A 15,273-nucleotide genomic window follows, 5' to 3' on the forward strand; every position below is an offset into this window, starting at 1 on the left:
TTTCAATCGGTCTGGGAATGTGGTTTACAAATTGGAGATTTCAGCAAACCAGATTAATTTAATTGAACATATATCACAGAGGACATGCTTGGAAACCACTTATGTGGAGGGGTTGTGTGGTGTTATTATTAATCGAGCGACTTCTCAAGTAAAGCGTGGAAATTCTCTAAGTTACTGCCTTACTTTATAGCTTCACTAAGATTTCCTTCGATTTTCATTACATTGTGTTCATTACATTCCCCCTTTTGCTACATAAAAAAGAGAAATATTAGCCTTGTATGGAAAATTTTCAATATCACTTTTGCCAATCTGCAGCTTCCACATCATAATTAACATCACATAGATTTAGGAATCCTCATTAATGTGCTTCAATATTGCATATTGAATTCAAAAACAATAAAATTACAGTACAGTAATTTGCTAAATTCTTTAAAATGAAGTAAGAAAAAGGTACAGTAGTTGAATTACATGCTTTCATAACCTATATTTTTCTCACTCAAAACAGTCTCTTCCCTTAAAATAATTAAGTGGCATTTATATTCAGATTAAACCATAAGTGGGCATGGGCTAGACAGGAAAGTTGGAGAGGGGGGATGAGCATGATTCGAGTGAGTTAATACCGAAGTGCTGTGGTAGCACAGTTGTAACTAAGGGCGTTTCCATATTATAATAGCCCTTATAAAGTCTGAGTTCGTTAGGTTGTTACATTGTATTGGTCTGATTAATTTCACATTGCCTAATATCGAACAGACCTATTGAACAGATATTTTGGTGGGAGTACAAAAAAATCAAACCTGAATCGCACTCAGAGGCCGTTTTCATATCATACTGCTACATCTTGCCATTGAACGACCCTCTAGTATTCTGGGGGACTTTTAATTTGACGATGTAATCATCTCTCCGTCCTCTATCCGATTGTAAAGTCCGCACAAAACGAGCCACCTAAGCCAATCTGCAGGGCTCTTGGAGCTCTGCGCTCTGTACTGTTGGTTTGCAGAGAGCAAATGTACCGTGATGCTACTATGTGATGCGCCTTGAATATTATCACACACAACGGAAAATGTTGTATGTAAAATGTAAAATGTTTTTAATTGCTTTGAAAACTATTTAAAAGCTGCAATGAACATCAATAATGATTCCATTATAAATTGAAGTTATACATCCAATAAACTCTTGAAAACAGTGATGAACTAATTGGAGTGCAAACGACAATCAGTTTTAACATATCTTCTAAAATATTTAAAGAAAATTGGAGGGAGAATAGAACTTTACTAGAACTGTAATTTTGAAATGGAGATTTTTATATTATTTCAGAGAATGTTTGTAAGGTTGTAAACTACAATCTACACTGAAGTTAACATTTGCAAACATTTGTGAACACTTTCAAAAACTCCATTTTTATCTTTGGCAGCCCAGATATGTAATTATCAGTAAAGGAAGTTTGTTATGGCAATAGACCTGCTGCCCTGCCAAGTTTAATTAATTGTACTCGGTAATAGATTGTTTTTTAATCAAACTCCTTATGGAGAGATCAACCCCTCTCCCACTGAGCTTTGAACACAGCAGTGGGCAACTGGATGATTTTCCATCTTCATTTCACTTGCTTTCAGTTCAGGCTGCCACCAGCGGCCAAGACATGGCTAACCTTGAAAACTACAATGACTGCAGCACAACTATGTGTTGAGTTTAATCAGAAAACATAGCAATGCCTGTGTGTTTGTGCCAAGTTTGGGATCAGCAATAAAACCCTCAGTTATAGCTGGTCTTACAGAGAATGGAAACAGACTGGACTGGACAGAGAAAGCCTGTGTGTAGAAAGGCCCTCCTGCTCTCTGCTCACTCTCAGTGCTGTATAGGAAGCACTGTGATCAGATCTCTGCATAAGACAAGCCATTAGTGCAAATGTATGTGCATTGGCATCAGCTGTGCCAATTTGTCACCAAATGCTTTAGGAGTCAACATAGTACCATTCTTTTCCCCAGTGGTCCGAAAACGGGTCTGCTATTTTTGTCACTGTAGTTGCTTTTGAGAAATAAAGTTGTTGATCTGAAAAGTTGCTAAAATTAGTAACAGTAGTGACAGCGGGGGGTGGGACTGCTGTGAGGTAGGAGGAGGAGTTAGGTGTGAGGGGCGACATGTGGCACCACTTGACAAAAACTTCAGTTTATACCACATTCAAAAAAAAAGAAATGGTAATTGCGAGGATAGCTTGCCAGGATAACTACCAGGATTAACGTTTTTGAATTTGCTGGCTGAAATTCACTGTTGACTGCTATGATTTAAATGCCATTAGTATTACAGAGGAACCAAATTTAAGAGAAAGGGAAAGAAAAAGAGAAAGGATCAGTCAGAAAATCACTATCCATGATTGTGCAACGTAGCTGTTAAGAAGCACTTGTGCATAAATTATGAATTTTATAATATAGAATTCCTGTAAAGTGATACCAAAAGTTTATTAATACTGTATAACTCTATATATCGATACTTCCAAGTAAACCATTTGTTAGACAGAAGCCAAGAATGCCCAGGGCCAACTGATAAAATTGTCATTGTCAGCCTCTTGATAATAACTCACTTTTACTAGCGAAATGGCTTGATGTGAAGGGTGAGGGAAATAAAAATGATCATGTAGTCAACATAGGCATCCCACTACCACTGCAATTGTCATTTTTATTACTTGCATACCGTCATACTTTTTCGCCCAACTTGTTAAAGGAAAGTATACTGTATATTCATGAGCATATATAATTGAAAATGTTTTGGGATTAATCTCTCTTCTGCCAATTCAATTAAACTTGGCCTAGTTTCTAGAGAATCTATTCAAGAAACATGTAAAAAAAAACTAAAAAAAATGGATGAAATTACTGAACATTAGACCCATTCAAACTATACTCTTTATATTGAGAGGCACTTTTTTTTCATGGCTACCAAAGAAATATATTTCATAGTGCAAATAGGAAATCTGTTTTAAGATGCCCCCGAGCTTTGACAGACTTTGAAAAAGTTGAGTTAAAATAGGGCCTTCTAACACAATTATCTTACAGGGGTTTTTACATTATTGCAGTTACTGTGCCCAGCAGTAGCTGGATGCCCTGGATGGAGGGTAATCTGATAATCTTGTTAGCACTTATTTACAGCAGAGTGCATGGAGTATTTCACAGCAATCTGAGGGACTGGGGAGTGAGATGTCGCAGATTCAGGATGAGATTAACACACTAATCTACTCATCTGGTGTTTAAGTGCTGTGATAATACTGCATGGTGCGTATGTGTGTGTGTGTGTGTGTGTGTGTGTGTGTGTGTGTGTGTGTGTGTGTGTGTGTTTGGCGAAGAAATGCTCTAAAGAAAATGACTGAGTGGGAAGTAGACAGAAGAGAGTGGGGTTGAGGCATAAACAGTGGCCTGCTCATTAGCCTGCTGCTTCAAAAGAGCAGCTTAAAGATGCAGTCAGCTGTGCAGCCAGACTGCCGATGTGAGCATTAACTTTATTGAGGATTAAAAATGCAATGAGCCTAAGCAATAATAAAGCAAGGCCATTTCTAACTTCATTCCATAAATGCCACAGTCGTCAGCCATCAGACTCACATGAATTCGCTATCTGCGATCGGAGAGATCCCAGATCACTTTGGAGTGTCATTAGAGACAATAGGAATCATTATTACAAAAATGACGAGACTCACTAATATAATAAAACATAACTTGAAAAGGCACTCATGAAAAGAATCACCTTGTCTATCCGACAGGGTGTTGTCATGCACATATGGTGTGAGCTCCCTTTAGGGGCAGCAGAGTGGGAAGAGCACAGACGATGGAAATTGCTTTGTGCCACCAAGTAATGAAGTTGTGAGAAATGACAATGACTTTGTAAGGCACCAAGGCCAATCAAGGGGAGCACTAGTGGGACAGTGAGACGGTGGCCAAAAAATTGTTCTCAATAGTTCTGTCATAATTATTGTGACAGGATGTGTTGCTTCACACTGATTGGACATGGATGTAAGACTACATTGCTGCCCCAGTGTCCCCACTCAATTCCACAGCCATTAGTGTCAATGGCAATATGAGTGATCTGTCACTGTGCAAATCAGACTACCATCTGCTGCTAGGGGCAACCTGAACAAAATCCCTCCAGCAACTTTGTGAAGAGGGAAATAGTCAGCCATGCCATCGATTTCTTTGCCTAATTCTTGATGTTTTATTTAAGTTAAAGAAATAGGATTTTCAAAAATAAAGGGTATGTTACTCCTCCAAAAGCAGGTAAAGCTGTGATCCCTTAGTAGTGTTTATTTATTTTTGTATCTTTTATATTTTCTTTTAAAAGTGATTTTAATGCACTTTCACTTTTCTTTATCTTTCTTTATCTTCTTGCACTGTCTTTTAACTATGTCTTTTTATTTATGTAAAGCACTTTGAACTGCCTTTGTGTATGAAATGTGTTATAATAATAAACTTGCCTTGCCTTGCCTAGTGTGGGTGGGTGGTTGGCTGCCTGGCCTCAGCTAACTTACTGAACGGTAATTAACGTTTTTACCAATACAAAGGACCTGATATAATTAGCGCCTACATGGAAACCTGGCTTGGATTGTTAGAGGAAAGGGGGTGGGTCTGTCATTGGGGTTATCAAATGGCCATTAGCTGAGGTTAAAAAACATAAAAAATAAAAATGATCTTTACAGTACTATACTAATAGTCCACACCACCTTAGTCGAGTCCAAGTCAATTCAAAACCAGGTCCAGTCGAGTTTGAGGCAAGACCAGGTCCAAACAGGATCGAGACCAAGTCAATGACTAGAGCAAATGGAATCCTATTCAAGACCAAAACAGGCAATAAACTGGGTACATTTCTTTCCAAATTCAGAAAGGATGAATAGAGATGTAGATCTATCTGCAAATCCAGTATCTACTACCCACTTTCAACTAATCAATGCATATAAGAATTGACTAATCAATTCATAGAAGTTTGTCCCTTAAATTAGTTGTAGTGCTAGGAAAAAACAAACAAAACAAACATCAATAAAATGATTGATTATTGATTTTTTTTATTTTAGATAGGCAAGGAAAAGTCAAGTCAACATCTATTAACATCCAAGACAAGACCAAATCAATAGAGGTATAAGACTGAGACAAGTCTGAGGTCTCAAAACAGTCGCAAAAGTATCCACACAAATAGATGGAGCTTCACAGATAGTATATTTAAATCGTAAACTGCGAACTTGCCAATTCACAAATGAGTTTAAAGTGATAACTTTTCTGTGGTAAAACACTTACTTTTAATTGCTATTAGTGGTGGAGTTGGCCTTTCCAAACTCCAGCAAAACCAACATGAGACACTCTGGAACAGCTGATTCTGAGCAGTGGTGTGCTGGATATAACACTGGTCTGCTAACAGTAGTGTTAACAGATGCTAACGCTAATGCTAACTACCAGAGGAGCCGCTGAAGTGCCAAGTTATCTGTGAATATGGTTAAGCTATGCAAATGGACAAATTTAAGATGTATATTGTCCTCTGGAGACCACATTGTGGTCTGCAGTGCTTTGTAATTTCCCTGATCACCTTTCCTTTCTGTGCTTTTGTGTGAACTTAAGACTCTCCATCTACTCAGCATTTTAAATGTAGACAGAGCCAAAGACAATCCCAGAGAGACTGGACTAAAATCAGTTGCTGTCAACTCGGTGAACGTCTGAAACTGACAGGAGAATGCGAATTGAATCCACATGTGAGCCACTGCGCCTCCGTGAAACAGCACAGTGGTACTTGGCGGGCCCTTGTGACCCGCACTAGTCAGCTAAAGTGTCTGTTTTTGGTGGGGCATGGGATTGCCCATTGATTTATCCTGACATGTACCATGTTATGTGGCATGTGTATAGCAGCAGTTGGAACTGTTTCTGTAATTTACCAAGACAGGCGCAAACATGTTAAAAGCCGAGACCAATCTACTCTATGATTGAGCGCAGCCTTGCACCATCTCTGGTGGATACAAGACCTGCATACAGTATGTTGTTATCCATCTGCCTCAACCCTTTCCACTGCCCTAGTGCCGCCTGGATTAAAGCGCAGCACTTGCCTCTGTGTCCATCTGACCCTGAAGGTCCAAAGCCCAGTGTGAATGTCAGACGCAGACAGGTCTCTTGTGGCTACCAGAAACCCCTGGACAAATGTCACAACATTGGTGTTGACAACCTGCCCTGAGTGCTTGTTAAATAAAGATGTGGTTCCATATGTTTTAAATCAAGGTGCAGAGATTCAGTCTGAAGATGTGATCGTATACGGGAGAATCAGAAGATCTGATCCAGATATTTATTAAGTGTTGGATTAGAGAGAGAGAGAGAGAGAGAGAGAGAGAGAGAGAGATTAATAAAGGATCCTTCTAGATCATGACAGGATGCCCTGAACGTGCAGCAATGTGATGGAAATTTTGCTCACCTGCATCCATTTGTATTTAGCTCTAAATGTCCTCCCACTCAGGATCAAGTCAAGGCCTACCAAGTCTTTATCCCTTTAAGTCTTCAGTTGAAAACGGATAGAGCATATACTGTCTAGAAGAGTGTACATTTCTTTCTTTATTATCCTTTCATATCATGTCCTTATATTTCAGACCACATGCTGTCCCTCATTCTTTCCAACATTCTGCAATTCACCACAGATCAAAATCTTTTAATTAAAAAGGACATCTTTGGTGCAGCACATTTCCCAATGACGTGCCAACCTCTTTGAGCCAGTTGCCATCTGCCGTCACAGCACTGTGGCTGAGGCCTTATCCCCAGCAAGCTGTGTGAGCTGTGAGTTCGTTAGAGAGAGACAGAGAGAGAGACGCAGAGTATGCTTGTCAGGTGCATCTGTACACTTGGGCCTCAGCTGAGCAACATGGGAGGACCATACTTTCTCTTGCAGAAGGTCACTTAATTTGCTCAGAGCGGAATCTGCTGTCCAGTGACCGTCGTCTAGTATCTGGACGTGCAACAGTTTCCTCCACAAGATCTGGAGCTAAACCAAAGTACACTGTATTTCCCAGATTAAATGTACCTTTTGTCTGGGTGTTTCTTGAATAACTGGAACAGTTTTTCACTGTTTTTGTACTGTTTTTATTACTTTAAGATGGAAGCCATTGTCAAAACTCTATAATGCAATAAACATCTCAAAAAGTAACAACAGGCAGTGTTGTTAAGGGAGTGTTGGGGCACCCTGGGGCCCAGCAGACATGTAATTTATCTAGCTTGGTTTACGGCTTCAGTGTAATTCAGTTTTGTAGCAAGATATTAATTCAACAGAACTAGCTAGCTAAGCTTGCCAACCAGTTTTCTGTGCCACCAGACCAGCTAACCTTCTTTCTAGCTGGTTGTAGCCCTGATTAAGAAAACAAACAAACACAAGTAGTGCTCTGGTTAGCTGTATAGATACAGATGCTATCATCACTTTAACTGCATTTGTTTGCTGTAAATGTTGAGTAATGCCTTGTAACTGCACGTTTGTCCGAGCATCCGATATTCAGTGTTGAATGCACTACGCTGTTTTGCCCCGGCAGTGTGAGGGAAACACTGGTTGGTATTCTATGATAGTGGGTGAATTAACGGTTGAATAGTGATATATGTTGAGCCGAGTTCCAGCACAAACTCAAAAACTGCAGAGAGCACACACAGCTAAAGAAAACCAAAGAAAAAACTATGGAAAGTGAAGAAAGAAAGAACTCACCCTGACGTTTCCCACATGTCAGCAAAGACTTTGGAATCTGGCAGAGCATTAATCTAAGGTAAATGTTGTGTAAAGATTAGACACTGCCTTGGAGCTTAATGTTAAACTATCTGACAGTTCGTGGTAGGGAATGAGTGTATAATAAGATCAGCATGACAGTATAAGCCATCGGGAAAAACAAATCCCTCAGTACAAAATACCCTACTTCCTCCCATCATCGTGACTAAGTATGCGCCGAGCACTAGGCCAGCTCCCCATGCTTATGCAGAGTGAGTGATAAGTGCTCTAAATGCCTGAACTTTAAACCGTTCAAAAGGTCCAAATCCCTGCAATCTTCTCTGAGCAGGTCTTATGAGGTTGGACCCACAGGATAAAACTCTTAATGGTCATCATAAACTGTAATCCAGAGAGATTCTGTTCTTAATCCAGGATAGAGGTCCAGGAAACTGTTCAGTGCAAGTCAAGTGCAATCCCATTTTATGGAATGATATCTTTGCTATTCTGACTTCATTGCGTACAGAGCTGTGTGTGAGCAGTAATTATGCATGGCTCATCATCGTCAGGACATCATCCTGTACTGTTAAAGGAGCATGGGAAATTGAACGGACAGATGGTCGAAACCAGCCATTTTAACTAAAAGACACATTTGTAATTTTACAACCAGGGCTCCTGTGCATCACAAGGCTGATTTGGTTATTTGATCTAGAGAAGTGGCTAGTTAGAACCACTCTCCTGGGGCCATATATGTTACACTTCACATAAATTTAGGACTAAAAAGCTTTGTATAGAAAGTAACAGAAACATGATTTTTTTTCTTAGACTTATATAATGTTGCATACACAGCAGCATATATTTTTCTCATTCTAAACATCACAAAACCGCACACGTGAATACATTTAATATCTGTATCCATCAACTCCCATAATTAGCCATAAATTATTACTGAAATGCTCCAAGCATTTATTTACTCTTTCAACTTATTCAGTTTTCACAAGAAGATAGCTGTATGTCTATAATTTTGCTGACTGGGAGCCTTGAGTATTAGTGTATCCAAATACAATATACAGTCATAAAATTGCATGACTGCATCACTCCAAAATACATTCCCTGCCGCTGTCGTCCAACAGTGCTCAAGCAGGAATTGTGCATCAATATACAGGAATGTACCATAATAACAATGATTATAGTATTGCCAGTAATGTTAGAGCTTAATTCAATAGCAAGAAAATATCTTAGTTGTAGTTGCTACATTTTCTACCCTCATGATGGTTTACGGAATGAGACTAAACTAAAAAAAACACAGGTGTGTACAGGAGCGTGAGAATTACTCTTTAAATGACTCTAGATACCATTTTAAATACTTGTAGTTTATGTGACAATAAGCGGTTATAAGGCAACGGGCCAGGCATATAATGACAAGAAACACACCTCGCAACAGACCACAAGTTTGACCGTGAGTAATCTGCTAATATAACACAAATTGCTAACCGACTGATAACAGCAAGGCACAGATTTCTTAAGATATAGTGCCAACATTAAGTAAATACACACTACAGAGTGAAAAAGTGGTCTGTTCTGTTTGTCCACTGCCTCCGTCATCCCAGCTTTGCGGTCGTCACGTGACGTTGGGGTCGCGGATGTAACGTCCATCACCAGCGTTTACTGTGTGGATGCAGCAGAGCAGCGACAGCCGGACTTTTGCTGGTTTTTCTTCATTATTTTACTTTACTTCACTTATGGATGAGCCATGCATCAACCGGAAAGCATGTTTACGTTTAATATTTGAATGTGTCTCCCATCTCAGTTTTTTTTGCGTTTCAGTCAGTGCGGCTTCAATCAGGAAACTGAACTCCTGGCACAATAAAGAGGTTAGTTTTACACATGCATTTATAGCCACAGAGCTGATAAAACAGACAACAAACTAGGCTACAGAGCAACTTGAGGAAAAAGGTTGTCAACATTCAATCGTTGGTTTCAATCGGGAAAACTGAAATTTTGGCGCAATAAATAATAGAGATCATATAATATATTGATTTTCTGTGTCTTTATTGTGTCTAGATAGATACACACGTCAAAATAATGTATTTCCATGCTTCACAGACACAGACAGGTCGGCAAAAATAGACGGGGAAAGAGCGACCCAGTGGACACGGCACCACTGAATAAAATGTCAGCTCCGGCACGCGCACATCTAAATCCAAAATGCGTCTGGTGGACACTGGCCTTTAGACTGTGGAAGGATGCAAATGGCTTTTTATCCCTGAAAGCAGAAAGTGCTGAGGGTGATTCTTAGGTCAAGGTGATTTGTCATGTCAAGCAACTTTTCACCTCCAGTTCTATGGTTGTTCACTGGCCTGACAGCCTTCAGCGATGCCACAGTGTTTCCTGGCTCCGCTTCATAATTGATGAGGAAGCGGGGACTAAGGGATTTGATCCAGACTGAGGGTGCCTCTTAGGCCTAGGACAGATGTATAGAGGGGCTCATTTTAACACTCCAATCTAAAATGCCTATGCCACTAAGGACTCTTGGAAAGCTAGCTCAGTGCTAGACTAAAAGACACTGATAAACAATTTAGAATGACTGACTCTTTAGAGATGATATACAGCAGCAGCGTACAGTTGGAAGCCCTCAATATAGCCGCAGTATGTGCATACTATTGTGATGCAGGGTGCTTCCCCATATCATTTTGTGAATATAGCAGGGACATTTATCTTCAGGCTATACATTTTAAAATGTCTTTTTTCTTATTTTGAGAGAATGGATCTAGAATATTAAGTTAGAGTGTAAATAAGAAATCCCACATGGGGAGTGATGATACATCAAGCTCATGGTTCAATTTGAGCCACAATAGTAATAAAAGTTGACAATGCAGTGGTATCTCTAAATAAAGAGAAAGCCTTGTGGTTCATTATGAATTTAAGTGTTTAGGGATTATTTCCTAAAAAACAAACACCATTAAAATGACTCTTTTAACTAGGCAGACCAGTTCAGGAACGTTCAGTGACATATACCATTTTCTTCTGTGTAAATACAATAGAGCAGTTTCAGAAAGCAGTTATTCCCCTTCAAATTATGTTTGGCTGCCATATAATTTTAGCCCTTTCTGCAATATGCATTCTCAAAAGACCATTAAAAAGGGAACTCACTAACGCTTCACTCAAATATTATCAATAAGTGTTTACCGAATACTGACTGCATTTACATACATGCAAAATATTACTGCCCTTATTAAAAAAATATATAATATCCTGAGGAAGCAGCTTACATGATTAACAAAATCACAAAATAAACAATACACCCCTATATGGAAATGCTCCGTTTTTACTGAAACACCGGAGACAGTAATGCAACAGTAATTGGTAAGAAACTGAAATTACGTTGCTGTCTAAATGTAAACATTAGCCCCAACAAAGTTGCTTCAGTCTGTGTCTGTATTACAGCTGAAACAATATTAGTTTGCATGACTTGGTTACTTTGAATTGGTCTTTCTATGAATAATAAGTGATATTCTGAATTGGTAAGTCAGAAATTTGTTTGGGTATGTCAGCTGAGAAGTTTAGCTAGATTGGCTGGTGTAACTTCTCTCAGTTTTGGTGTGAACAGCTGAGATACAATGGAGACGGCTTGTAAGTTTATCCATTTGGGCATCAGATAATTGCAAGCTGATATCACAAAGCAAAACAAGATTCACATGGTGATATTTTTATGTTGTGATATAACAAACATTTGTATTTTGTTCCATTCCTAGGTTCTACTATTGTATAGTGAACTCAGTTATTTCAATGATCTATCGACCTCTGTGATCTGTCTCTGCCACACAGGCGAGCGCTAAACACAGGGAGTTGTTCACAAATAGGGGTTTCAGCCTCCAACACAAGAATGATTAAAGGTCTTTCTCAAATTGAACACATCACATTTATTTTTTGCGCTCTCTCTCTTTGTCTCTTTCTGTTTTTTTCTCTTTCCTGTTCCTACAATTTGTCTCCCCCCTGCTCCACTTAAAGGGACAGTGAGCTTTAAGCCAAAAAAGATGATAAAAAGGAATTATATAATTTCTAAACTCTGACAATATTTTTAAACCTGATGCCAGAGAAAGTCTTCACTTTTATATAAACTATCTCTGATCGCAGCCGAAAGATTTTGATTTTGGGAGTTTAGCATGCCAACCCAGATTGAAATAGTCAGTTTTACTGTTCCAACCTACAGTATAAGTAATCAATAAAAATAATTGTTGCAAAATAACTATCTGTATAACCTAGAAAAGCAGTTACTATTTTCAAAGGCAAATCATAAGCTACAGGCAATACTGGGCAGTAAGTTTAGTATTTTGAACCACTTATAAATGTTATGTACTGAGTTTATTTTCTTCCATGACTATTATATTATATATATTTTTTTTTCCATGTTTAGAAATACCCATGTAGGCCTAATATAATGTTGTAATCCAATGATGTTTCAAATGACATAGGTAGATGACATTTGTCCATATGTTTGTTTTGCTGCTTCTTTCCCAATGTATGTCTTGTATGTGTATATGTGTTTGTTTTTATTCTTTTAATTGTGAAGCACTTTGTACTTTGTATTAGAAGTGTTATAGAAGTGTTATAGAAATGGTTATAATTATTACTATTAAAATGAAAATAGTTATAAGTTATAAATGTTTAAATGTAATATTTATTTACCAACTACAAAAAACAGATTTGGTTACGTAAGTTTAAAACTGAGTCCATGAAAAGTTGTTGCATAACTTTATGTGTTTAACATGGAATCAGGAAACATTTCCGCTGAGCCTTTTAAAATACATTTCTAATCTCCAGTGTTTAATAACGGTCTAAAAACATATTTATTTTTCAAAATCTAATAAACCCATTTCTAAACCGTAGACAACCAGAGAGGGAAAATTCAAATGAATGGGCAACATGGAAGATGTTACAGATTTTCCAATAAACATCATCTAAAAACAAAATGGGAATAGCAATGAGACACATTGAAAACGGACCGCATAAGTTGCCTCTGGGCACTTGCTCTTTAATCTCAGCTCTCTGCAGGTGATTCCTCTGCATCGCTCATGGAATGTGGAACATAGTTCGCCAATCACATGAAGAAACGTCACCGCTTCACTCTGGAGTTCAAGCGCATCTAAACAAAGATCTTGATATGGAATAACAACATTTTCTCTTCAGTGCCAGAGGTAAAATGCATGCATTTAAGAGAGAGATAGACAAATGGAGATTTGGAAAGTGGGGGTGGGAGGGGGTTGGGCAGATAAATGCAAGCTTACTAAATAATTCATATGCAATCTTATTCTAAAAGAATGTGATGCAAGGTCCATTACATATGATTCAAAGACCTCAGAACATATAAAACTGTGATTAGTATAAATTAACCTACAAGGTGTTAGCTGACCTGCAGTACTTTGTGTATATGTACAGAATAAAGACATCACTGACAGGGACATAAAATATTCTACTGAAACCAAATGTTTGTTTGTCTGTTGTGTGGGATTTTCCATTAATTAGGCTAACCATAGAAAGTGGGCTAGAATCATTCATGGACTGATGAAACACACTCGCAACTCACAGAAACAGACACATTCCTTAGGGCTGAAATATATTGACAAAAAAATCTAATTGGGATTATTTGACAGAATATTGCACTTGCGATTTAAACTGCGATTCATATCATCACAAGTTTTTCTTGTCATAAATTTTTTAGAACAACAAAATTGCTTAAAGAAAAATTATTTTGTTAAATCCATTTTGGACGCAACTCTCTCTTAAGCAATTAATTGCAGTCTCTGTGATTTGGAAATTGCAGAAGTTCATATTGCGATTTCGATTTTGTTTTCAGATAAATTCTTCAGCTCTACCTTACATTGCCAGTATGTTATATTTCATTAATGGTTATTCCCCTGTATTCAACAAGAACAGAGCAACATTCCTGAGCAGAGGATCACTCAAGAGATGAGAAACTCAACAACAGTCAAAATGGCTATTAGGAGAAAGTGAAACTCACCTTCGCGACCCTGTTGGCCACCTCCCGACCCACCGTCAGCCCCTGGACAAATGTCCGCGCAGCAATAAAGGCCCTGGTCACCTGGGCTTTCAGCTTCCTGGGCACATCTCCGAAGGGCTTTAGCTGATCTGTGTATTTACTGATGCACTCTAGGTAGTCATCTGTGAAGTGGTACTGGGAGTTGAGTAACTGGAACATGCGCTCCAGCAGCCTGGACCAGAAATCGTTGAGCATCTCCTCCAGGTTGACATTGCCCCCCGTGTAGTAGCGCTTTAGCTCAGTGAACAAGTCCTGGAACACCTCTGAGTTCTGCATGTACAGCTTCCCGTACGTCCGCGTGAACATGTTGTTGAGAGACTTCTCGGAATTGTCCAGCAGCTCCAAGAAAAACTCTAGTTGGGTGATTTGGGGGTGGGGGGTAGGGGGGCAAGAAGGATACATAGTTTGGTCATTATGCAGGTATTTACAGTATCTGAGGTAGTTCATCCTCCCTACGTTATAAACCAGGAAGAGTGCTTTAGATTTTACGGCATCTAAGAGAAAGGCACAATCTAGTCAGAGCACAGTTGTTGTATATAATGTTTATAATGTAATTTAATGTCTCGTCTTATGGCTCTGTCCACATATACAGGGGCAAAGTATACCAGCCAATAATAGGTACTTGATTATGTGAAGAAAGTCAGCCCAAAGCATTAATAATTTAATCGCAGAAATAATGGGCCACAAGGACTATGAATGATTAATGTAAAGGTTCTGATTGCATACTGTAACAAAATATTCATAAGTTTTAGACACAGACACTAGTATACATTATCATCCTGAGTACCCACCATTATTCCCAGATGCATTTGTTTCTCACAGAGACAATTTATTTGACCATTGAGGCAGCTGGCCTATAAGCCTATAATTGAATATTGTGTTACAGTATATTGAAAGAAACTTCATTCGCTTTATTTTGAAATCTTCTAATATCTGCCTGTTGAATTATCACAAGGCTATGTTGAAATGTCATTGTGAGGCAAGCAAATCTATTTTCTTTTCTATGATTATATTCACCATTGATTCAACCGCACACACACACGCACACACACACATGCACACGCACTTTATATTGTGTAACTTTATATCATAACGTATAACAAACATGTTTTATAACACATGACTTACACATAACACAGCTGTCATAAAACATTGTTCTGTAGCTTAAATTATTGTAAACATTGCCATCAAAACATACATGCAACTGAATTTTCAAATATAACATTTGCAGCAGTTAAATTATTGCTTCTTTGTCATTTGCCAAAGTCATTTGGGCCCCTGCTCTCCTGAGCATTACCACAGACAATCAACAAAAAAAGAAGAGAGAAAAAGAAAGCAGCATTAGCTGGGGAATCTCACTGAAGCCTAGCTAATAGGATCCCATGTTCCTGAGTGCACTGGCATAAACACTGGGAGGATCATAAAACATCTCTCCATGCACAAATGTCAAATATGCCTCCTCCTTTCTCTGTAAACAAACACCGCAGACATTTCATGTGTCATGCTTGCTAATAAAGCATTCAGCGCTCTTC

General features: G+C 38.6%; 1 protein-coding gene across 1 annotated transcript in view; it reads right to left on the bottom strand.

Annotated features, from left to right (window-relative positions):
* Positions 1-15,273, bottom strand: part of gpc6a (glypican 6a) — a 160,391-nt gene that overhangs the window by 68,134 nt on the left and 76,984 nt on the right. The window contains exon 3 of the mRNA XM_078283252.1: positions 13,703-14,094. Within this exon, the coding sequence (XP_078139378.1) occupies positions 13,703-14,094 (392 nt within the window). The remainder of the gene's footprint in view (positions 1-13,702; positions 14,095-15,273) is intronic.

This window comes from Centroberyx gerrardi, chromosome 1 (assembly GCF_048128805.1).
Source record: "Centroberyx gerrardi isolate f3 chromosome 1, fCenGer3.hap1.cur.20231027, whole genome shotgun sequence".
Lineage (NCBI taxonomy): Eukaryota > Metazoa > Chordata > Actinopteri > Beryciformes > Berycidae > Centroberyx > Centroberyx gerrardi.